Source organism: Cucurbita pepo, chromosome 1 (genome assembly GCF_057944985.1).
Source record: "Cucurbita pepo subsp. pepo isolate OVF chromosome 1, ASM5794498v1, whole genome shotgun sequence".
NCBI lineage: Eukaryota > Viridiplantae > Streptophyta > Magnoliopsida > Cucurbitales > Cucurbitaceae > Cucurbita > Cucurbita pepo.
The window spans coordinates 16,750,596-16,767,320 of NC_141798.1; the positions used below are offsets into that span (position 1 = coordinate 16,750,596).

The 16,725-nt window shown below is 35.0% G+C and overlaps 1 protein-coding gene across 1 annotated transcript; it reads right to left on the reverse strand.

The window, feature by feature from the left end:
* Nucleotides 1-705: 705 nt before the first annotated feature.
* LOC111800481 (putative alpha-mannosidase At5g13980) lies at nucleotides 706-15,612 on the reverse strand. The gene is made up of 29 exons (XM_087125249.1): nucleotides 15,136-15,612; nucleotides 14,965-15,048; nucleotides 13,960-14,048; nucleotides 13,660-13,834; nucleotides 13,391-13,510; nucleotides 13,126-13,209; nucleotides 12,953-13,024; nucleotides 11,426-11,539; nucleotides 10,630-10,730; nucleotides 10,455-10,548; nucleotides 10,198-10,365; nucleotides 10,023-10,112; nucleotides 9,349-9,414; nucleotides 9,177-9,233; nucleotides 8,050-8,266; nucleotides 7,817-7,953; nucleotides 7,050-7,121; nucleotides 6,865-6,924; nucleotides 6,712-6,783; nucleotides 6,410-6,457; nucleotides 5,684-5,803; nucleotides 5,408-5,473; nucleotides 4,045-4,157; nucleotides 3,756-3,840; nucleotides 2,471-2,581; nucleotides 2,301-2,396; nucleotides 2,070-2,117; nucleotides 1,279-1,347; nucleotides 706-1,194 (listed from the first exon to the last, which is right to left on the reverse strand). Exons 1-29 carry the CDS (start codon nucleotides 15,337-15,339, stop codon nucleotides 964-966), a joined length of 3,063 nt encoding a protein of 1,020 aa, XP_086981375.1. The 5' UTR covers nucleotides 15,340-15,612; the 3' UTR covers nucleotides 706-963.
* Between the last annotated feature and the right edge of the window lie 1,113 nt (nucleotides 15,613-16,725).

Sequence of the window (16,725 nt, forward strand, 5' to 3'; positions counted from 1 at the left end):
TACATTATAGTCCAGCCGTCGACCAATAAGTCAAAAATATGAATCCTCCTGTTCTTAAATATATATTTGAGTACAACAAATGTAAGATATAAAACTTTAAACCTCGTACCTCAAACAAAAAAGTGTTGGACGATGAAAGTCGTACATTGACTAATTTAGGGAAAGATCATGAATTTATAATCAAAGAATACTCTCTCTATTGGTAAGAGACCTTTTGGGAAGCAGGTATGAGGCCTTTTGGGTATGCTCAAAATGAACAATATCATACAATTGTGGAGCCTTTTGGGTATGCTCAAAATGAACAATATCATACAATTGTGGAGAGTCGTGTTCGTCTAACATGGTATCAGAGTCATGCCCTAAACTTAGTCGTGTGAATAGATTGGTAAATCCTCAAATGTCGAACAAAGGACTCCAAAAGAATAGGAGTCGAACCTCGATTAAGAGGAGGTGTTGGATGATGAAAATGAAAGTCCCACATTGGCTAATTTAGGGAATGGCTAATTTAGGGAATGATAATGAGTTTATAATCAAAGAATACTCTCTCTATTGGTAAGAGGCCTTTTGGGTATGTTCAAAGTGGACAATATCATACCATTGTGGAGAGTAGAGTCGTGTTCATCTAACAAGAAGTACATACTAATTATTGCTAAATTACGATAACTTTTGGCGCATTATTAGTCAAACTCGAAAAAAAAATGAAAGTTGAACGATAACTCTCTGAACTTGAGATTCATCGTCAAATAGTTCACGTGTATTATTTACAGGACTGAACCACTCAAGGAACTGCCTTCTCTCATGATGAACATGAGGCCTGGCATACAGTAAAGGTTAACCTCTCAAATTATTTATATTTCTTTCTAAATTTTCCCGTTCAGTAGCAAACTGAAAGGTTAACCTGAATTCCCAAATAAAAGGAAAACAAAGCTAAAACGCAGACCAGAGGCCATGAACTTCAGAGTATTAAGCATCAAAAAGAAATTTGCGGTTGAGCAGCTCCTCACCCAAATCAATGACAAAGGTCCGGATTTCCATAGGAGAAAGTTCCACCACTAACCTTTTAGGATCTACAGGCCCTCCTCTCTTAACTCCAACTTCATTTGAACCATTTTCTACCTTCCAGACCTTTCGTTTCTTCTCCATATCTGTTCTTTTTTGGTTAGCAGACAAGTTCATTTCTGTTACCTTCTTGATCTGAAATGAATGGGGAAAGCCATAAGATGTTATAGAAGAAGCTAAATGATTAGCAAACTAGTTAAGAATCTCTGTTGCTTATACCTCCTTTCCTGGAAATAGCTTCTTTAGTTCTACTCTAGAAATCACTGAATGTTCCTTTTCCTCTCCAGCCTTTTCCATTTTGATAAAGCCAACAAAGCAAATTAGTACTTGGGATAAACAACAGCAAACATAATAGATTCATCGTTTAATGATGATTAAATCATACAGCAGATTTTCTCAAACTTTACATCCCAGATTAACAGATGCTTTCTCTTAAAAGTAGCATAGATATTTTGGACAATTTCAACAAATGAACCCCAACATAACAATCTGGATGCAAAGGTTTTACCACTGGCCTAAGTGGATGGAGAAGTTGGCAGAAGAGTTTTAACTTAAAAATTTCTCAGTTTTTTCCCCAGCCCGTTCTTTCTAAAATTTCATTCAGATGTCAATTGAATATACTCAAGTTCATAAATAAAGCACAAATATTTGCATGTCATTCTAAAGCAAGATTATAATCAAGTAATCAAGCAAAACTTCACTAAACCCTAAACCCTAAACTGCTTATGGATCAAGTAAATTTGATTGGATTTCGGGCTCTAGAAAAGGATCAAGTCTTATGTTATGTTTTCCTCTACGGTTTTCTTTAGTTTTCTGCTTTTTCACTCCCTTGTCGAGTTTGTATTTTTTTAGCATTAGCTTCTTTCATTACATCAATCAAAAGTTTTGTTTCTTGTTTAACAAGGAAAAAAAAAAAAAAAAAAAAAAAAAAAAACTCAAACAAAACTTATAGCCAGTATTAGACCAAGAGAAAGTGAAACTACTTCCTGAGAGAATGGATAGATTAGCACCTCGTATAAATGAGCCAATCGAAGTAGAATGTTTCCATCATGGATTTCCTGTTTAAAATTAGAGCAATGATTATAAAAGAAAAAATAAAGCACAAGAAACTGAAGATATGTTATGAAGAAGGGTTTGAAGAATTCACTCGTTCTCATAAAAAAGAAAAAAAAAAAAAGATGTGTGTTGCAGCAGTCTACAGGTTGAGAAGGGAACAAACCAATAAAAAAAATCATAGTTACCTGTAAAGTTATAACAGCAACATTTTTGGGTAAACTGTATGATGAGTCAATTCCAGAGAAAGTAACTTTATGAGATTTTGCCCAATTATCTCCATCCTGCAGGTTAATTACTTTCAAAGGTTAATATAATCATATTATAACTTCTCCTTTTCCCTTCCTCCAATATTCACCTGTTCAGCAAAGGCTAGAAGAAGTGGAGAATAGATCTCCTGACCAAACGAACGACGCCATTTTGCACCTTCTCCTAAAGGATCAATTCTGTAATATAGTTTTCCTTGAATCTGTACAGCATAATGTAAGAAGTGAGTACTAAAAAGTGGTACGGGACAGCAAAGCAGAGAGGAAGAACAAAGGCAAAATGAATAAAAGAGGAAGATAACTGACAGAGATTGTGGTTGATGTGAGAAAAAGAACAATTATATTAGTTAGTTTGATTTACCTAATTAATATGATCAGGTTGTTAATTTTGGTTCATTTGTTTCATAAATTTATTAATGTTACTTGCTTCCACTAAATCGATCAGAGAGATGGTCTTCTCGGCAATTTCAATAAGCCCTCCACAAGCATCGCCAAACTATCATGGTCCCAGCGGTCCCAGCGGTCATGAGGAAATTATTTTACCTTAATCCAACCCCATAAGAATTACACAATGGAGTTTTGGCTTGGTGGGCAGAGGAAAGGGCCACAGCTAGTTTACAATCAGCGATGAGGGCATGTTTGTAAGAGCCACGTGGGACAGCCGAGGACACTGGTTCGGTGGGGATAATGAAAGGTGGAGGAGGAGGGATTTTTGGTTGGTAGATGGCATTGGGTGTGTGTTTAATGGATATCTTTCTAGTTAGAGGTCGGGCATGTTTGGATAGCTGTACCGTTTTTTAATGAAGGAGCAGATGCGTAGTTAGATAAAAGCTTATAAAGGCTTCTCAACCCTTTCTCTCTTCACCAACAGGAGCAAAAAATTCGTTGAGACCATCATTGTTGATAAGAGTAATTTCAGCTACGGTACCCTTATTGTTGGTTATTTTTGCCACTCAAATGGTTTGTTTGGCAAAACGTTCCTCCTCAACGAACTTATGGTTCAGCGATGCAGAAAGCAATGTTTGAAAGGCCTACCAAACATTTAAAGGTTTCTCAATGCAAGGATATGAAGAATGCCCTGTCTTAAGTAATTTCCAATATCCTAACTCTGCTTCCTCTATATCTACTGTCAATTTCTATCGAGTAATTCTTCCTTTCAATGATGGTTGAGATCTTCTCAAGTGTAGGTGTCGTCACCATCGTCGATGGGGAGTGTACGGTGATGGTGAGAGGTCAGGCTTGGCTTTTGGTGAGGTGGAAAGGAGTGGGAGGGTGGAGCCAAGAAAGGAGAGAGAGGATCATCCTGTTTTGTGCATCCGATCAATTAATGTCACCTCTACGTCCATATATTTTGAAGAGTTAGGTGCGAGTACTTACTATTAGTCCTCTGCATTCATTATTAACACAAACTGTTTCATTTAAAGCCTCTGCAACACCTCTTGAATCATCTAGTAATAGCCTCCTACAAGTAAAAAGAACATAAATTAGGCCCGACAAATATATTTTGCATAAAGAAAAATTTCCCAGTGTCAATCAGCTATGTGGGGAGTTGTAATTATATCAATCAAGTAAACTATCAAATTGCTTAGGCAGATCTCCAGCAGTTCATAGCATGAATATTAGAAGAAAAAAAGAACTATACTTTTTTTAAAAATATAACTAGCACCTGTGAAGCATCAACTCCAACTGCCCATCAACTAGGCTGGACCCCCCAAGCGCACGATCTACCAAAACTGAAAATTCTTTCTTATCGTCTTGCGTATAGATCCCAAGATTTATCTGAAAGGCCAATTTACTTGATTAAACAACAATACAGTGCAAATTTAATGTGAGACTAAGGAGAAACGAGGATAAGATCAGAAGCCATATTCATCTACAAGCATGAAATTCACAGATATTCTGTCAGCAATTACCTTATCTGGCTCATATACACCTTCATTTTTTTAGAAAGAAAATTACATATTTGGTCCTTGATTTGGAAAAAGTACTTTGTCTCATGGTTTTAAAAGTTCAAATTTTTGTCATAAAAGTTTGATAGAACCTCATAAATAGTCTTTATGGTTTAATAAAATCCTTATAAATAGGTTTTATCGCTTCGCCCAACTCCTGAACTTACCATGAATGTCAAACCATCACATAGCTGCTAAAACAAGTTAAGCTTCACATGACTACCAAAAGACTCCCTCATGGTCGAAGGATTCAAAACATGATGGAGAGTGTTTAGATCCAATCCTAAAATGCACATTCTCAACGAGTTCCAAAGTGATCCTCATTCTCACCATTTTTTTCTTAAGTGTCAAAAGAAAGAGGGGAAAGAATCTCGATAGTACGAAGGGAAAGCAGAATCGTATCTAGAAATGGTTCTTCAGATCGATCACAGATTCTTGGTCCTGTCGTTTGGTTTCTACTTCAATTGACCTCTCTTGTTCTCCTCCTCCGGTATAAAACAGGGTGGAGAGCTCATGTAAACTTCTATTTGTAGATCCTCATCCAGGAAGACATTTGAAACCTCTAATTGGAGAAAGGCTAATCTCGATTCGCTGCATTTTGGCTACTGAGGTGGTGTACATAGAGGCCTTCTCATAATTGAGACCATATGTTTGAGTCAAGCATGTGGTTACTAGTTATACGGACTTTTTCCTCTTTTCTCCCATAGTGCTTCCTTTCATTCAGTCTCATATCCAATTAGTAGAGATCGAGTATTTAGCAGGGTTTTTTCAACCAAAGGAACTAATTCTAACATCTAAAATCACAAGAATTACATTCTAACCTTTTCAAAACCATAGGACCAAATTTATAATTAACCTTTTTTTAGTACAGCCTTACGCTCTAATATAATACAGTCTAACGAAGATTGAAGAAGGATTCAGAGAGAAAACACTCATCGCTATTCTATTCATTGGAGTCATATAATAGCATCTGATGTACGAGTCCTATAGGATAGAGTGGTTTTAGTAAATAATGCTATAAAATGGATATTGTTACAGAAGAAAATGCTCCAAAAAGGCCACGGGAATAAAAGCACTTACAGGATAATAATTTCCCGCAACAGGCTGGTTCACTTCAAGGTTCCAGTCTGCTCTATAGTCACGAATCTGCAAGAATGAATGATTAAATGATATCGAAATCAAGTAATCAGAGGTTCATATCAACTCAATCAAGGAAATCATCACTCTCCAGACAACTCCATATCAACTCAATCAAGGAGCACCAAGTAATTACAATGCGGGTAAAAATTCTTATATTGCGGTTACGTCAATTCTAAAAGTGCTATAAAGTGAAAAAGAAATAAGCTGACGTCATACCCTTTTGATAAAATCTCTGCCGTTGGAATCTGTATAAAATGTTTTGTTGGTTTTCATAGCAGTAGTAATTTGAGTGGCTACCTCTTTGCCAATTCCATCATCAATAGGTATAGGCCCAACCTAAAAGGCACGCATATAGTTAGCAGCGGTATTAGATGCTGAAATTTACTAACATGAAGGGTGTTTGTTTGGGCAGTTGGGGGACACTTCAGAAATAGGATGCATGATGAAAACAAATACAAAGAAGTATGTGCATATATGAATATAGTTGAATTGATCGTGAAAAATACAAAGCAGTAATTAGATTGATGAGTTCAAATGAAACCAAAAACTCTTTTTTTTTTCTTGGTTCAGTTAAGACATTTAGCTAAGATAACATTGACATTCAATTATTATCACATTAGATTTTATTAGTTAATAGGAATAAATAACAACGCACTACTTTTCTAAATTATTAATAAAATAAATGTATTTATCATTATGTTACTCATGATAATATCTAGTTCCTGCATTATGAATACTTTTGTAAAGTTCATACAATTACTATTGTACTTAATCAAATTTGATTAGATAATTAATTCATGGATATTAATAAATATTTCAAATAACATTGAACAGCATATACAGAATAAATTAGGCACTCTGTCATGCACTCTTATCTTTTGCATTTGCTACGTTGCCTGCTTGCTCAAAATAAGAGTACAAGAGATGGTGCAGTAAGCTTACAGTAAATTCAACTTCAACGTGGTCTTTTTCCTTTTGAAGTCTGGTTACCTGCAAATGTCAAAGTAGCAATAACTCAAAATATTAATCACCGTGTGTGTAAAACATTATATGATGACTTCCGCTCCAAAGCTTCAATTTAACAACGAGAGTGACCCAAGAGAATTTTCATTTGTCAATATTACCTGATATATCATGAACATGGATTATTAAATAAGAAAAGGAAAAACGGAAACAAGATCATTTATTTATTATTATCATGAACATGGACAACTAATATTCACCACTAATATAAAGAATATAACCTGATATATCCAGGGATTTATCTGTTGATGTACTTCTTCCACCAAATGACCTCGCATAACTGTCAAGGGAACCTGAAAATTTGAAGAAAAGATTTTTCTTTCATGAGAATTATGACTGTTGTTAAATCCCATATTTTTAGGGATAAAATATACCTGTTTATTGGGTGCTATGGGAAATGTCCCGTTTGGACGGAAAATATAGGCCCCGGCGTTCTGAAAATTTAATTGTTAACAACTAGTATTTACAAAATTCATATGGGGTAACCAATACCAATTTTCAAGTTAGAATCCAAATAACTGAAATAAAACAATAAACACTTCCAAATAACACAGTCTACCTGCGGAGCTTTGTCACGACTGCCATCATATCCTGAATAGTAGCTGTATGATTGCTCAACCAATTCATCAACCTTCAATGATTAAAAGTAGTATTTCAGCTACAAAACCCCGCCGGTTCTTCCTTTCTTTCTTATCTTTTTTTCAAGAAGAGGGGTGAAAATGAAGAACAGTTCACTGTCTTTGCATAATATTATTATACAAAATAAACTTCAATAGTAGACAAAATAACACTTGGGCTTTTCTTTAATGAAGATAACAAGGATTTTTATCAAGTTTCTGGTGCAAGCAATTCAGGGGCAGCAGTTCAAGGAGAAAGTTAAAACCTCTTTGGTCCAAAACGGTAGCTGTGTTTCAATAGAGAATTTGGCCAAAGAGAAATGGCATACTTTATAGAATATGTATAGAAATTTTAGACAATTTAGTGGATGTCCTTATTCGTTTAGCATCTGGATGATGTTACATTGTCTACTTGATTCCATTAGAAGTTGACTGGAAGAGTTTTCTGGTCATTTGTCAGCCTTGCAGTAGGATCAAAGAGTTGTCTTGTTAGATTTATTGAGGTGCACACAAGTTGCCTAAAGCACTAACAAACTTTAGAAAAAAGAAAGCAAGAAAGAAAAACTCCTCTCTTATTATGGGTTTTTGTTTCCAACCAAAAACACCTGCTATTTGGTCACACATTTCATGCCTAAAAATAGAGAACTCAAGATTTAAGAACTTCTGCATTAAATAATAGTAACAGTTTAATGTTGGTTAGATTACATACTTTACTCTTGCTGTTGCCGTAAATAATTTTTCCTTGATCCGCAGAAAATTTAAGCTGCAGGTTTCCATTACCGACTTGAAAAGTGGGTAGTTCAGCACTCGGAAATGTATGGATTGAAGATTTTATTGACTTAATGCCTGCACCAATAGAGTGACGATGACATGAGTTCCAATCGTGTTCCAACTTCCATATACAATTTAGTTCAAACATGAAACAACTCTATATAAACCAACCTTCCCTCCTGGAAGAGATAATATATGTGCTGAAGCCAAATGGTGGAACTGAAACTGGAAACGCAAGCCAGAATTTTGGAGTTGCAGTAGGGATGCTACCCAAGTAGGCCTTTACATGATAATTTCTCAAGCGCATGCTTGCATCAGCAAGAGGAAGGAGCTGTGACTCGATTACTTTCCCATCAGAATCTTTAACTGCAACATCTTCGCTGATAACCTGTATCCATTTATAAATTGCAACCAAAAATTGTGCCAATAAATTGGTGATGTAATATATATTGTATGGAAAAGTAATTGGAAGGTGCAAACGCCGGCCAAGGAGCAGGAACAGGTCTTGTAGAATAAAGGGCTACATTGTCAAAAGGCAAGGATTCACATTCAAGGCATTATGGGAGACAAATAAGTAAATTCCAGAAAGGTTGACGTAATAAGATTTGGATAACATTTTAAGATAAAGAAAATATTGAACATATTTAGAAAATTTACACAATCATTATTCCATTATGTACCCTGAATGAAGAAACCTTATGCTCGTGAAAACACATAATAACATGAAGAAATCATTCAAAAAGAGGTGTATCATCATTCAAGAACATGTTTCAAGATAAAGTCCCACACATATTTGTGTCCTGACAGATGGTGACATTTGGAGAAAACATCATGTATCATCTTCTATAATCCATAATTCATCCACTACTTCACGATTCAAGAATGGATCATAAATACGTCCAATAAACTATCATGGAAACATACTACATGCATGTAGTGCAGGAATTCAGCCATTACTTCTGTGCTATGTATGCACTTGCCTGGTCCACAAATATATCCAAAATACAAGAAGAAAAAAGAATGGCTTATGACAAACATATAAAAGAAAAACTTTGGGTGAGGAGTGGTCCCTCGTTAGATTTCACACACCTCCCTAGCCTCCGTGTATGAAGCCTCTTGTAATTACCCTATAGATCTTACTTTGTTTAATAGTAGCCACTTTCTAGGTTAATTGAACTCTTTTTTCGGGATTTGGTTTTTTCTTAATTCCCCTAGTCTTCTTTCATTTGATCTCAATGAAAATATTCAAGTAGGATAAAAAAAATCATATATTCAATGAGAAATGTGGTGGCACTCACAGGTATTCGTATGATATCACTCCTAGTCCATCCAAGAGGATTGTAGATAACAGCAACCTAAATATGATTAAAAAACACAATAATAGATTAGATTGAGCACTAAAGATCACTGAATAGAGTTATATCTATTTAAGAGAAACACTAGAATATGAAATTTTAAAAAGTTCCGTACCAAATCTTTTCCTTGAGATAGATCAAGTTCTGATGCAGGACAATAGCTTACATTCAGGAGGGGGCACTAGAAAGCCAAAGAAAGAAACAAGCTCAGTGAACAAGCCAAATGACTTTATCAAGGCTAATGATGTAACTTGATCAACTATATAGAAATGAACTTGAGAACAATGATAAAACTGATTTGATCTACAAATTTTTGGTAGGCCTAAGATTTAACAGTAACGCCATCAATTTACTTCAACACAAAGACTTGAGCGAAAAGTTCTTCAATTGCACTGATAAGTAACAAGCTGAAGGCTCATAAACAGTTAAAACCAGTTGAAAACTATTGAAGGAAAACAAATTATCAACTTCATTTTGGGAACACAGTCAAAATTTAGAAAACGACCATTTTAGCTACAATTTTGAGTTTATTACTTTTCTTTTATTTGGTGTACTGCAAATGTTTGACCTTTGTAACTAGATCTTAGAGGAGTTCTTATCCTCCCTCTATAATCTCTTTCTCACTCTCTACTTACTCTAGATGCCGTATTTCCTTTTCTCAGTATCCTTTTTCTCTCCTTTTCATGCTTTATCATTTACATTCCTGAACCCCACACCTAGATGCCTTGATAACTTTCCAAACGATAAAATACAACAAAATCAAGTTCCAAAGGTGGTTGCGATCATTGCCTGCTGGAACTTCGTGGTCGGGTTACCACATTCAGAATATGGAGTGGACTCCACTAAGCAAGCAAGTGCAGATGCCACTAACTTCTCTGCCTGCAGAAATTCGGTTGAGTAGATTGGTCGATCAAAACTAAGCTCAAAGGTCTAAAGTATTTCTGGAACAAAGTCAACTATATACCTCCTTATAGCCTATCCACAGTCGTTTTGCATAATCATTTGCCACATGCTGCTTTTCTGTACCAGTAACTGCATCATGATGTTGAGCAATTGCTAAGGCATCAGCCAAATAATCTGTATTTGAGCCTGTGCTACTCCTTCCAATGAAAAACTCCAGTTGCCTTGCTGCCTGGTGGAACAACAGAACATTATAGTCACAACTGATGTTAAACCCAAAGTTTTGTAGTAAATGTAACTGCAGAGCTACATCGCAGATACCAGATAATAACCACTCATCATTCTGACAAAGTACTTAATGGATGGCCTACTTGTGAAATATCCCGTCCAGTAAGCATTTACTCGATCTGCATAGCTGATACAGAAGATCTTCCACTTTAAGAGAAATTGAATTTGCGAAAATAGATTATCCATACTTAACTTCGATCGAACTTACGGAAAAAAGTCATCAGTCTTGACTGGCCAGGAACTATTTGTAGCAAATTTTGCAGATGTGTAAACAGATGGAGTAGAGTACAAAGCATTTACACGTCCATCCTGGAATTGTACAGTGAAATCAGCAATAGAAAAGCTAAAAATAGTCAAAATTGATGTACCCAAAGCACTTACACACTCATCGTGGAATCACACAAATATGAAATCAGTATGAAAAAACATATAAAAAGTTTTGTGTGTGTATGTGTGTGTGTTGTAGTCCCAAAATAATCCCCGTTATCTCATCACCAAGTGCTTTGATGTCAACAATTGCGACAATCCTCATAAACAAGCTTTAATTCGTTTCCATTTCCAAAATATCATGGAAGGAAGAAGAATACAAAAGAGAGGGATCTGTAAGGCATCACTCAGAAAGGCTGAAAGAGTTTACACCAAGAGTTTATATCTTGGTGTAAACTATCTAATATTTTTACTTCCTGTAGTTATACCTCCCTCATTGCAAATTGGGAAGGTCTTTTGTAAACACCATTAATATTACATCCCTTTTGTAAGTAAATTTCAATCATCAATGAAATTGTCTCTTATAAAAAAAAAAAATAATAAATAAACCTCAACACAATACACCAATCTAAAAGTAAATATATCATGTTTGTTTTCTCCTCCCTAGCACCAGCCTCTTCATCTCCTAATAGGCCCATACGTTTCAAGTTTAAAGTAAGGGATGCCCTATAATATAAAATTGCAACTTACAATAGCAAAAAAATCTAACACAGATTTTTCAGTACAAGTCATAATACCTTGTTCACGTAGTGAATGAGCTTGTCCAACTGCCTGAACCAGGTGTGTGCATATTGATATTTGAAATCCGTTCCCATTGTCCACATTATATGATTTGTTCGAGTTATGTTTGCCTGAGCCCAAAATGGTCAACATCAATTAATATGACCTCGTTAAACAAAAAGGAAAAAAAAAAAAAGCTTCTTGTTTGCATGTGCCCTGAGACAAACAAATCCTTTAAGGTGTACTCAAGTTAGAGAAAGTAAGACAAATTGATTCTACTGCTCGTCTTATGAACACCAAAATTTATATAATTCACGTTTAGAAGTGGCACAGCAAAACAAGACAGCAGGAGTCAAAGATCATCAACAAACCATGGATCTCACCCTGGGTGACAGTGCACAAAAAAGAGAACCTTTCAACTATATAATCCAACATGCAACAAATGAGTAATCATATATGATGACTTTTGAATCATATTAAAATTTCAACGTGGGATACAACTCTTCCTGTCAACTTCTAACTCCACTATACTTTAGCATCGTTCAAACACCATTGTTGAGCAAATATTGAGGGGGAAAAAAAAGTTGATTCAATCATCTTCTGATCGACACATATCCATCAAAATTGATTGCAAATGTGAAGTGGAACTCCCTCATAGTTAAACCTCAAGATGACATTATAGCATGTCTCTGTCGAACATGTGTGTTTGTGTGTTTTTAGTTATTTATTTATTCTTATACTAGTTTTTATTATGATTCGTCTGCCTAATTCTTTCATGGAATTTATTTTTCTAATTTAAGCAAATAAAACTTTGTTCAAAGAATACAATGTGGAATATATACATGGTTAATTTGCACGTGAGAAAGTATACAATTCAAAGCTACTCTGATAATACATTGCAAGTTACAGTAGAATACAAGTAGTTCAAAAATATTAAAAAGGAAAAAAGTAGGGAGAACATAAAAAACGAAATTACCACATTGGTGCTAGTATTTTTAAATTCTTGAAATCACTATAAAAAAAATTGAGATTCAATTACAATTTACAACATTATATACTTTCTTTCCTTTGAAAAAAAAAATTAAAAAACCAACTTCAAATCAAAGTACAAAGAAAGAATGCCTCAAAAAGCACCTCAACTCTTGCTAACATTAGCATGTACTGATGATCTACTATGATATATTTGTAAATATGAACATATTACGTGAAAGAGTGCACGCTTAATAATTGAGATTCAACAATCAACACATTTTAAAAGAGAATATTACATTATTAATTAATGAAAAATTAACAATCAACGTGTACTCAAGGGGAAAATTACGTCATTACAACAATATTTTAGGAAAAAAATGTCAAATCTTCTTTCAACCGCAATCATTACTTTTAATCCAAATATCTACAACAATGGGAATAGTGTAACATGCATGATAATAGATAGTTTTCCAAAACAAGCAAAGAAAAAGTGAGAAGATATGAAAAGGATAACTTTTCACACTAAAAAGAGTCCATGTTACCTAATATACAGAATTGACTTAATTGGTTACCTGCGCTACTGCAGCAGCAACAAAGTCATTCACTCGATCTTGAACATTGTAATCAAACAAGTTAATATCATCCTTCATATCAGAGATGGAATTAGTGTCGCAATTATTAACTGTTATAATAACTATATAATTTACCGAATATGTAAATTAAGGGGAATAAAAAAAAAGATTACTTGAACTATTGGTGAAGCATCATTAACTTCAAAGTAGAAACCAGAAGGAGGTTCATAGTTCTCAGGGAAAGCACCAGCAAAAATCTGTGAAAATCAAAAAGGTAATCACAAATATGAAGTAACCAGAATCCTTCAAACATATTTTAAAGAAAGTAAAACAATTAAAATATCATATCATGAATAATTGTAAATTCTCATCATATTTGAGACTAGAAGACAAAGTAACATTTATCTACTTATACACTGACTGCTCGCATAATGTTACCTGAGCAGATGAACCAAGGGATTTAGAACCCTGCCAAACAACTTCAAGACTCTTCTCAATTTTACGCTTGGCTCTGTCTTGATAATCTATCCGGCCGAAAAAAAGTGAATCAAATCCAACCTACAGTAGCAGCAACTTGTCAATACTGCATAGAGAATTATTTCCACATTGAAGCTCCCCTTCGAAATGTGGTTCTAAATGTACTTTTATTTTAAAATTTTCTTTGTTGCCTCAAAAAGGATTTCTTGATATAATAAAGTGCAGCTTACTTCTGCTCCCAATAGGTAAGCCTGCACAGCAGAATGGCCAAAGGGATCAATTTGCCAGCCAACTGTAGGAGTAACGCCAAATTCCTCCTTTATAAATCTATGCCCAAGGGTTGTTTGATCAATCATATCAATGTAGTGTGTTGCTGCCTCATCATGCATACACATGCCCCCATTTCTACATTGGGAAAATTAAGTAATTCAAACCGAAATGATAATATCGAATATTTACATTGAAAGGAAGAAGAAAATATCAACAAGATCATGAGCTACAAACATGGACACGAAAAGCAATAGTTATACATGAATTCTAATTGACCCGAGCCAACTAGTTTCTTGACTACATCCTGTACAATCTCACTCTGATCTCTCCACCATCTTTGGAAAAATGCCTGCATTAAAAAAAAACCAAGTAAAAGTGTAAATATTAGCAAGCAGAAGATGGAATATATTAAAAAAACAAACCATATTTTTAAAAATTGCCCTAAAGAAGAAACTTGATTTATCAAGAATTTTAGAAAAAAAAAACGTCCAATTAACTGCCACTTCGCCAGTCTGTGATATTAACGGCCATGTATTTGACTTGTGACATAAGATATGATTAGAGAAGGTACACAAATACCTAGCACTCCCAAGTCCCAACGCCTATTGGCAGGAAATCATGCACTTCAGCGATCCACTCAAATCTATAGAGATATGCTTCTTGAATTTCCCAGACATTGTAATAAATAAACAAAAAAACCATTGCTTTTGATGATACCTTTACAAGTTGTCAACTCCGGAAAGAAATAAAAGATTAACAAGTTTCCTATCCCCTTCTGTAACGGTCCAAGCCCACCACTAGCAAATATTGTTCTCTTTGGACTTTCCCTTTCAGGCTTCCCCTCAAGGTTTTAAAACGTGTCTACTAGGGAGAGGTTTCCACACCCTTACAAAGAATGTTTCGTTCTCCTCCCAACCGATGTGGGATCTCACACCTTCTGTTCCTTGTTTTTCTTTTTTTCATCTTTTTTTATGTGCTAATCCAAATAACCCTTATAAATCTATAATTTTCCTATCTGCATATAACATTGAAACTCATCCTGTAGCAACAGTAATCAAGGAATAGACAAGCAAGAATGGGGAAATCCCACCAAATTATGTGTCAGTTTTCAACATCTGAAGAGCTAGAGAAAAAAAAATGTCTCGACAACATCCCTTTTCTTTCCTATTGCTGTTCCTTTCCAATGTCATGGATTATTTCCTCATAACCCCAAAGATTATTACGCAGATACTGATTTGCAGAACTAAAACAAAGGAACAACGTGCCTGCTCAACATATATAAATTTTCGATTCTTGTCCGCCAGTAGAGCTGAAACCACAGAATCCAACACATTCTGCACGCAAGCTCCCTGCGTTGAAAAAAGGGGGCGGGGTGTCAAATTTCAAAAATCCAATTTCACGATCATTTCAAACGAATGGTCAGAAGAGAAACAAACCTGGATGGAATTGTTCGACCCAACATAATACTGATCAACCGTCTTCAACCATCCAACATCGTCATGAGTATGCGCAACCAAGTGAACATTAAGCTTCCCAGGAACAACAGTCTGCGAAGTATTATACACCATGAACTTCGATTCAGCGCCAAAAATCACCGATAGAAGGATCGCACAGAAAAACATCCCTAACGTCGTCGCCATTGAGAATCAAAATGAACAAAATGAAGATTTCAAGCCCAATTCGAACAGTAAGAAGATCTAACAACAAATTGTTCTCAGTTAAATAGAGAAAACAGCTGCAATTGAGCTCGATTTTATCGCAAACACCGGCATTTTCACAGCACTAATCACTTCGAAATCGAGTGATGCAGGGTAAAAATGGCGGAAATTGAGTGGAGCTTGCTTGGAGTAGAGGTTCAGTCTGTCTCTATGATGATTTCAATGGAGAGAGGACCGCACACATGATAGAGACTTGGTAAAATATAACTAACAAAGTGTTATCCATTTTAAACTTTAAAGTGACACGTCATCTTTATTCATTATTTTATTTTGTCATTATCCATTTTAGAAAATAAAAACATTTTAAGATAATATTATATATAAGTCTTTGATATTTATTTAGGCTCGGCCGACTATACTTCATATGAGAGAATTACATGTTTAAACCGTTTCTCGTTTAAAATCTTAATGTTTAGTGTACAATCATAGTCGAAACTCAAATAGGACTAGCCCTCGTGGTCTGTGTTCCTTGGCGGACCCTTAAGGGTCAGCCTCTCGAGCCCTTAGGTGACCACGTGGGGTCAATTTGGGCATATATGTTTTTATTATTGGTGGGTTCTTAGCCAAATTAACCGTTCACCCACAACAATTGTCCACGCTCTCTAAGTCAGATCTTCGTAGTTTAACGACATATTATTTTTCTAATTACATGTTTGGTTTTATCCCGTGAGTTCATTTACAGTGAAAGCTTATGTCGTTTATTGGGATCAACACTCGCTGTCAAGGTGCTTGTTAAAGCTAGACACCACTCAGACTCTAGGTTATAATGTCCTTGTTGAGATTATTATTTAAAAATATGATTAAATTAAAAATAAATTTATTTATTTATTAAAAAAAAAAAAAAAAAAAAAAAAACCAAATGTGTATATTTACGTTAAAGGATATTTTCATTGAATATCAATATAATTTCTTTAATATAATAAATATGAAGATAAAAATTTGAAAATTTCGAATTAAAAAAAATGTATTAATGTATTGGGCTTTGTTAAAGCTTAGGAAAGCCCAAAAATCAGCCCAATGGGCTTGATGGGTCATTCCTAGGCCCAAACCTATAACAGAAAAATAGATGGGACACATTGTATTTGGTTAAATATTATTACTCGAGGACAAACTACAAACCAAACCCATGTGCCCGACTCGGGAGTGGAGAATCACCGTTAAGGGTCGAACAAGTGTCGATCTAGACTCGAGATAATTTTTACCTTAACGATGAAAAGAGTGTCAAAAAGTCTATAAACTTGGCTTACTCAGTTCGGTTGGATGATGAAAGTCCCACGTCGACTAATTTAGAGAATGATCATGAGTTTA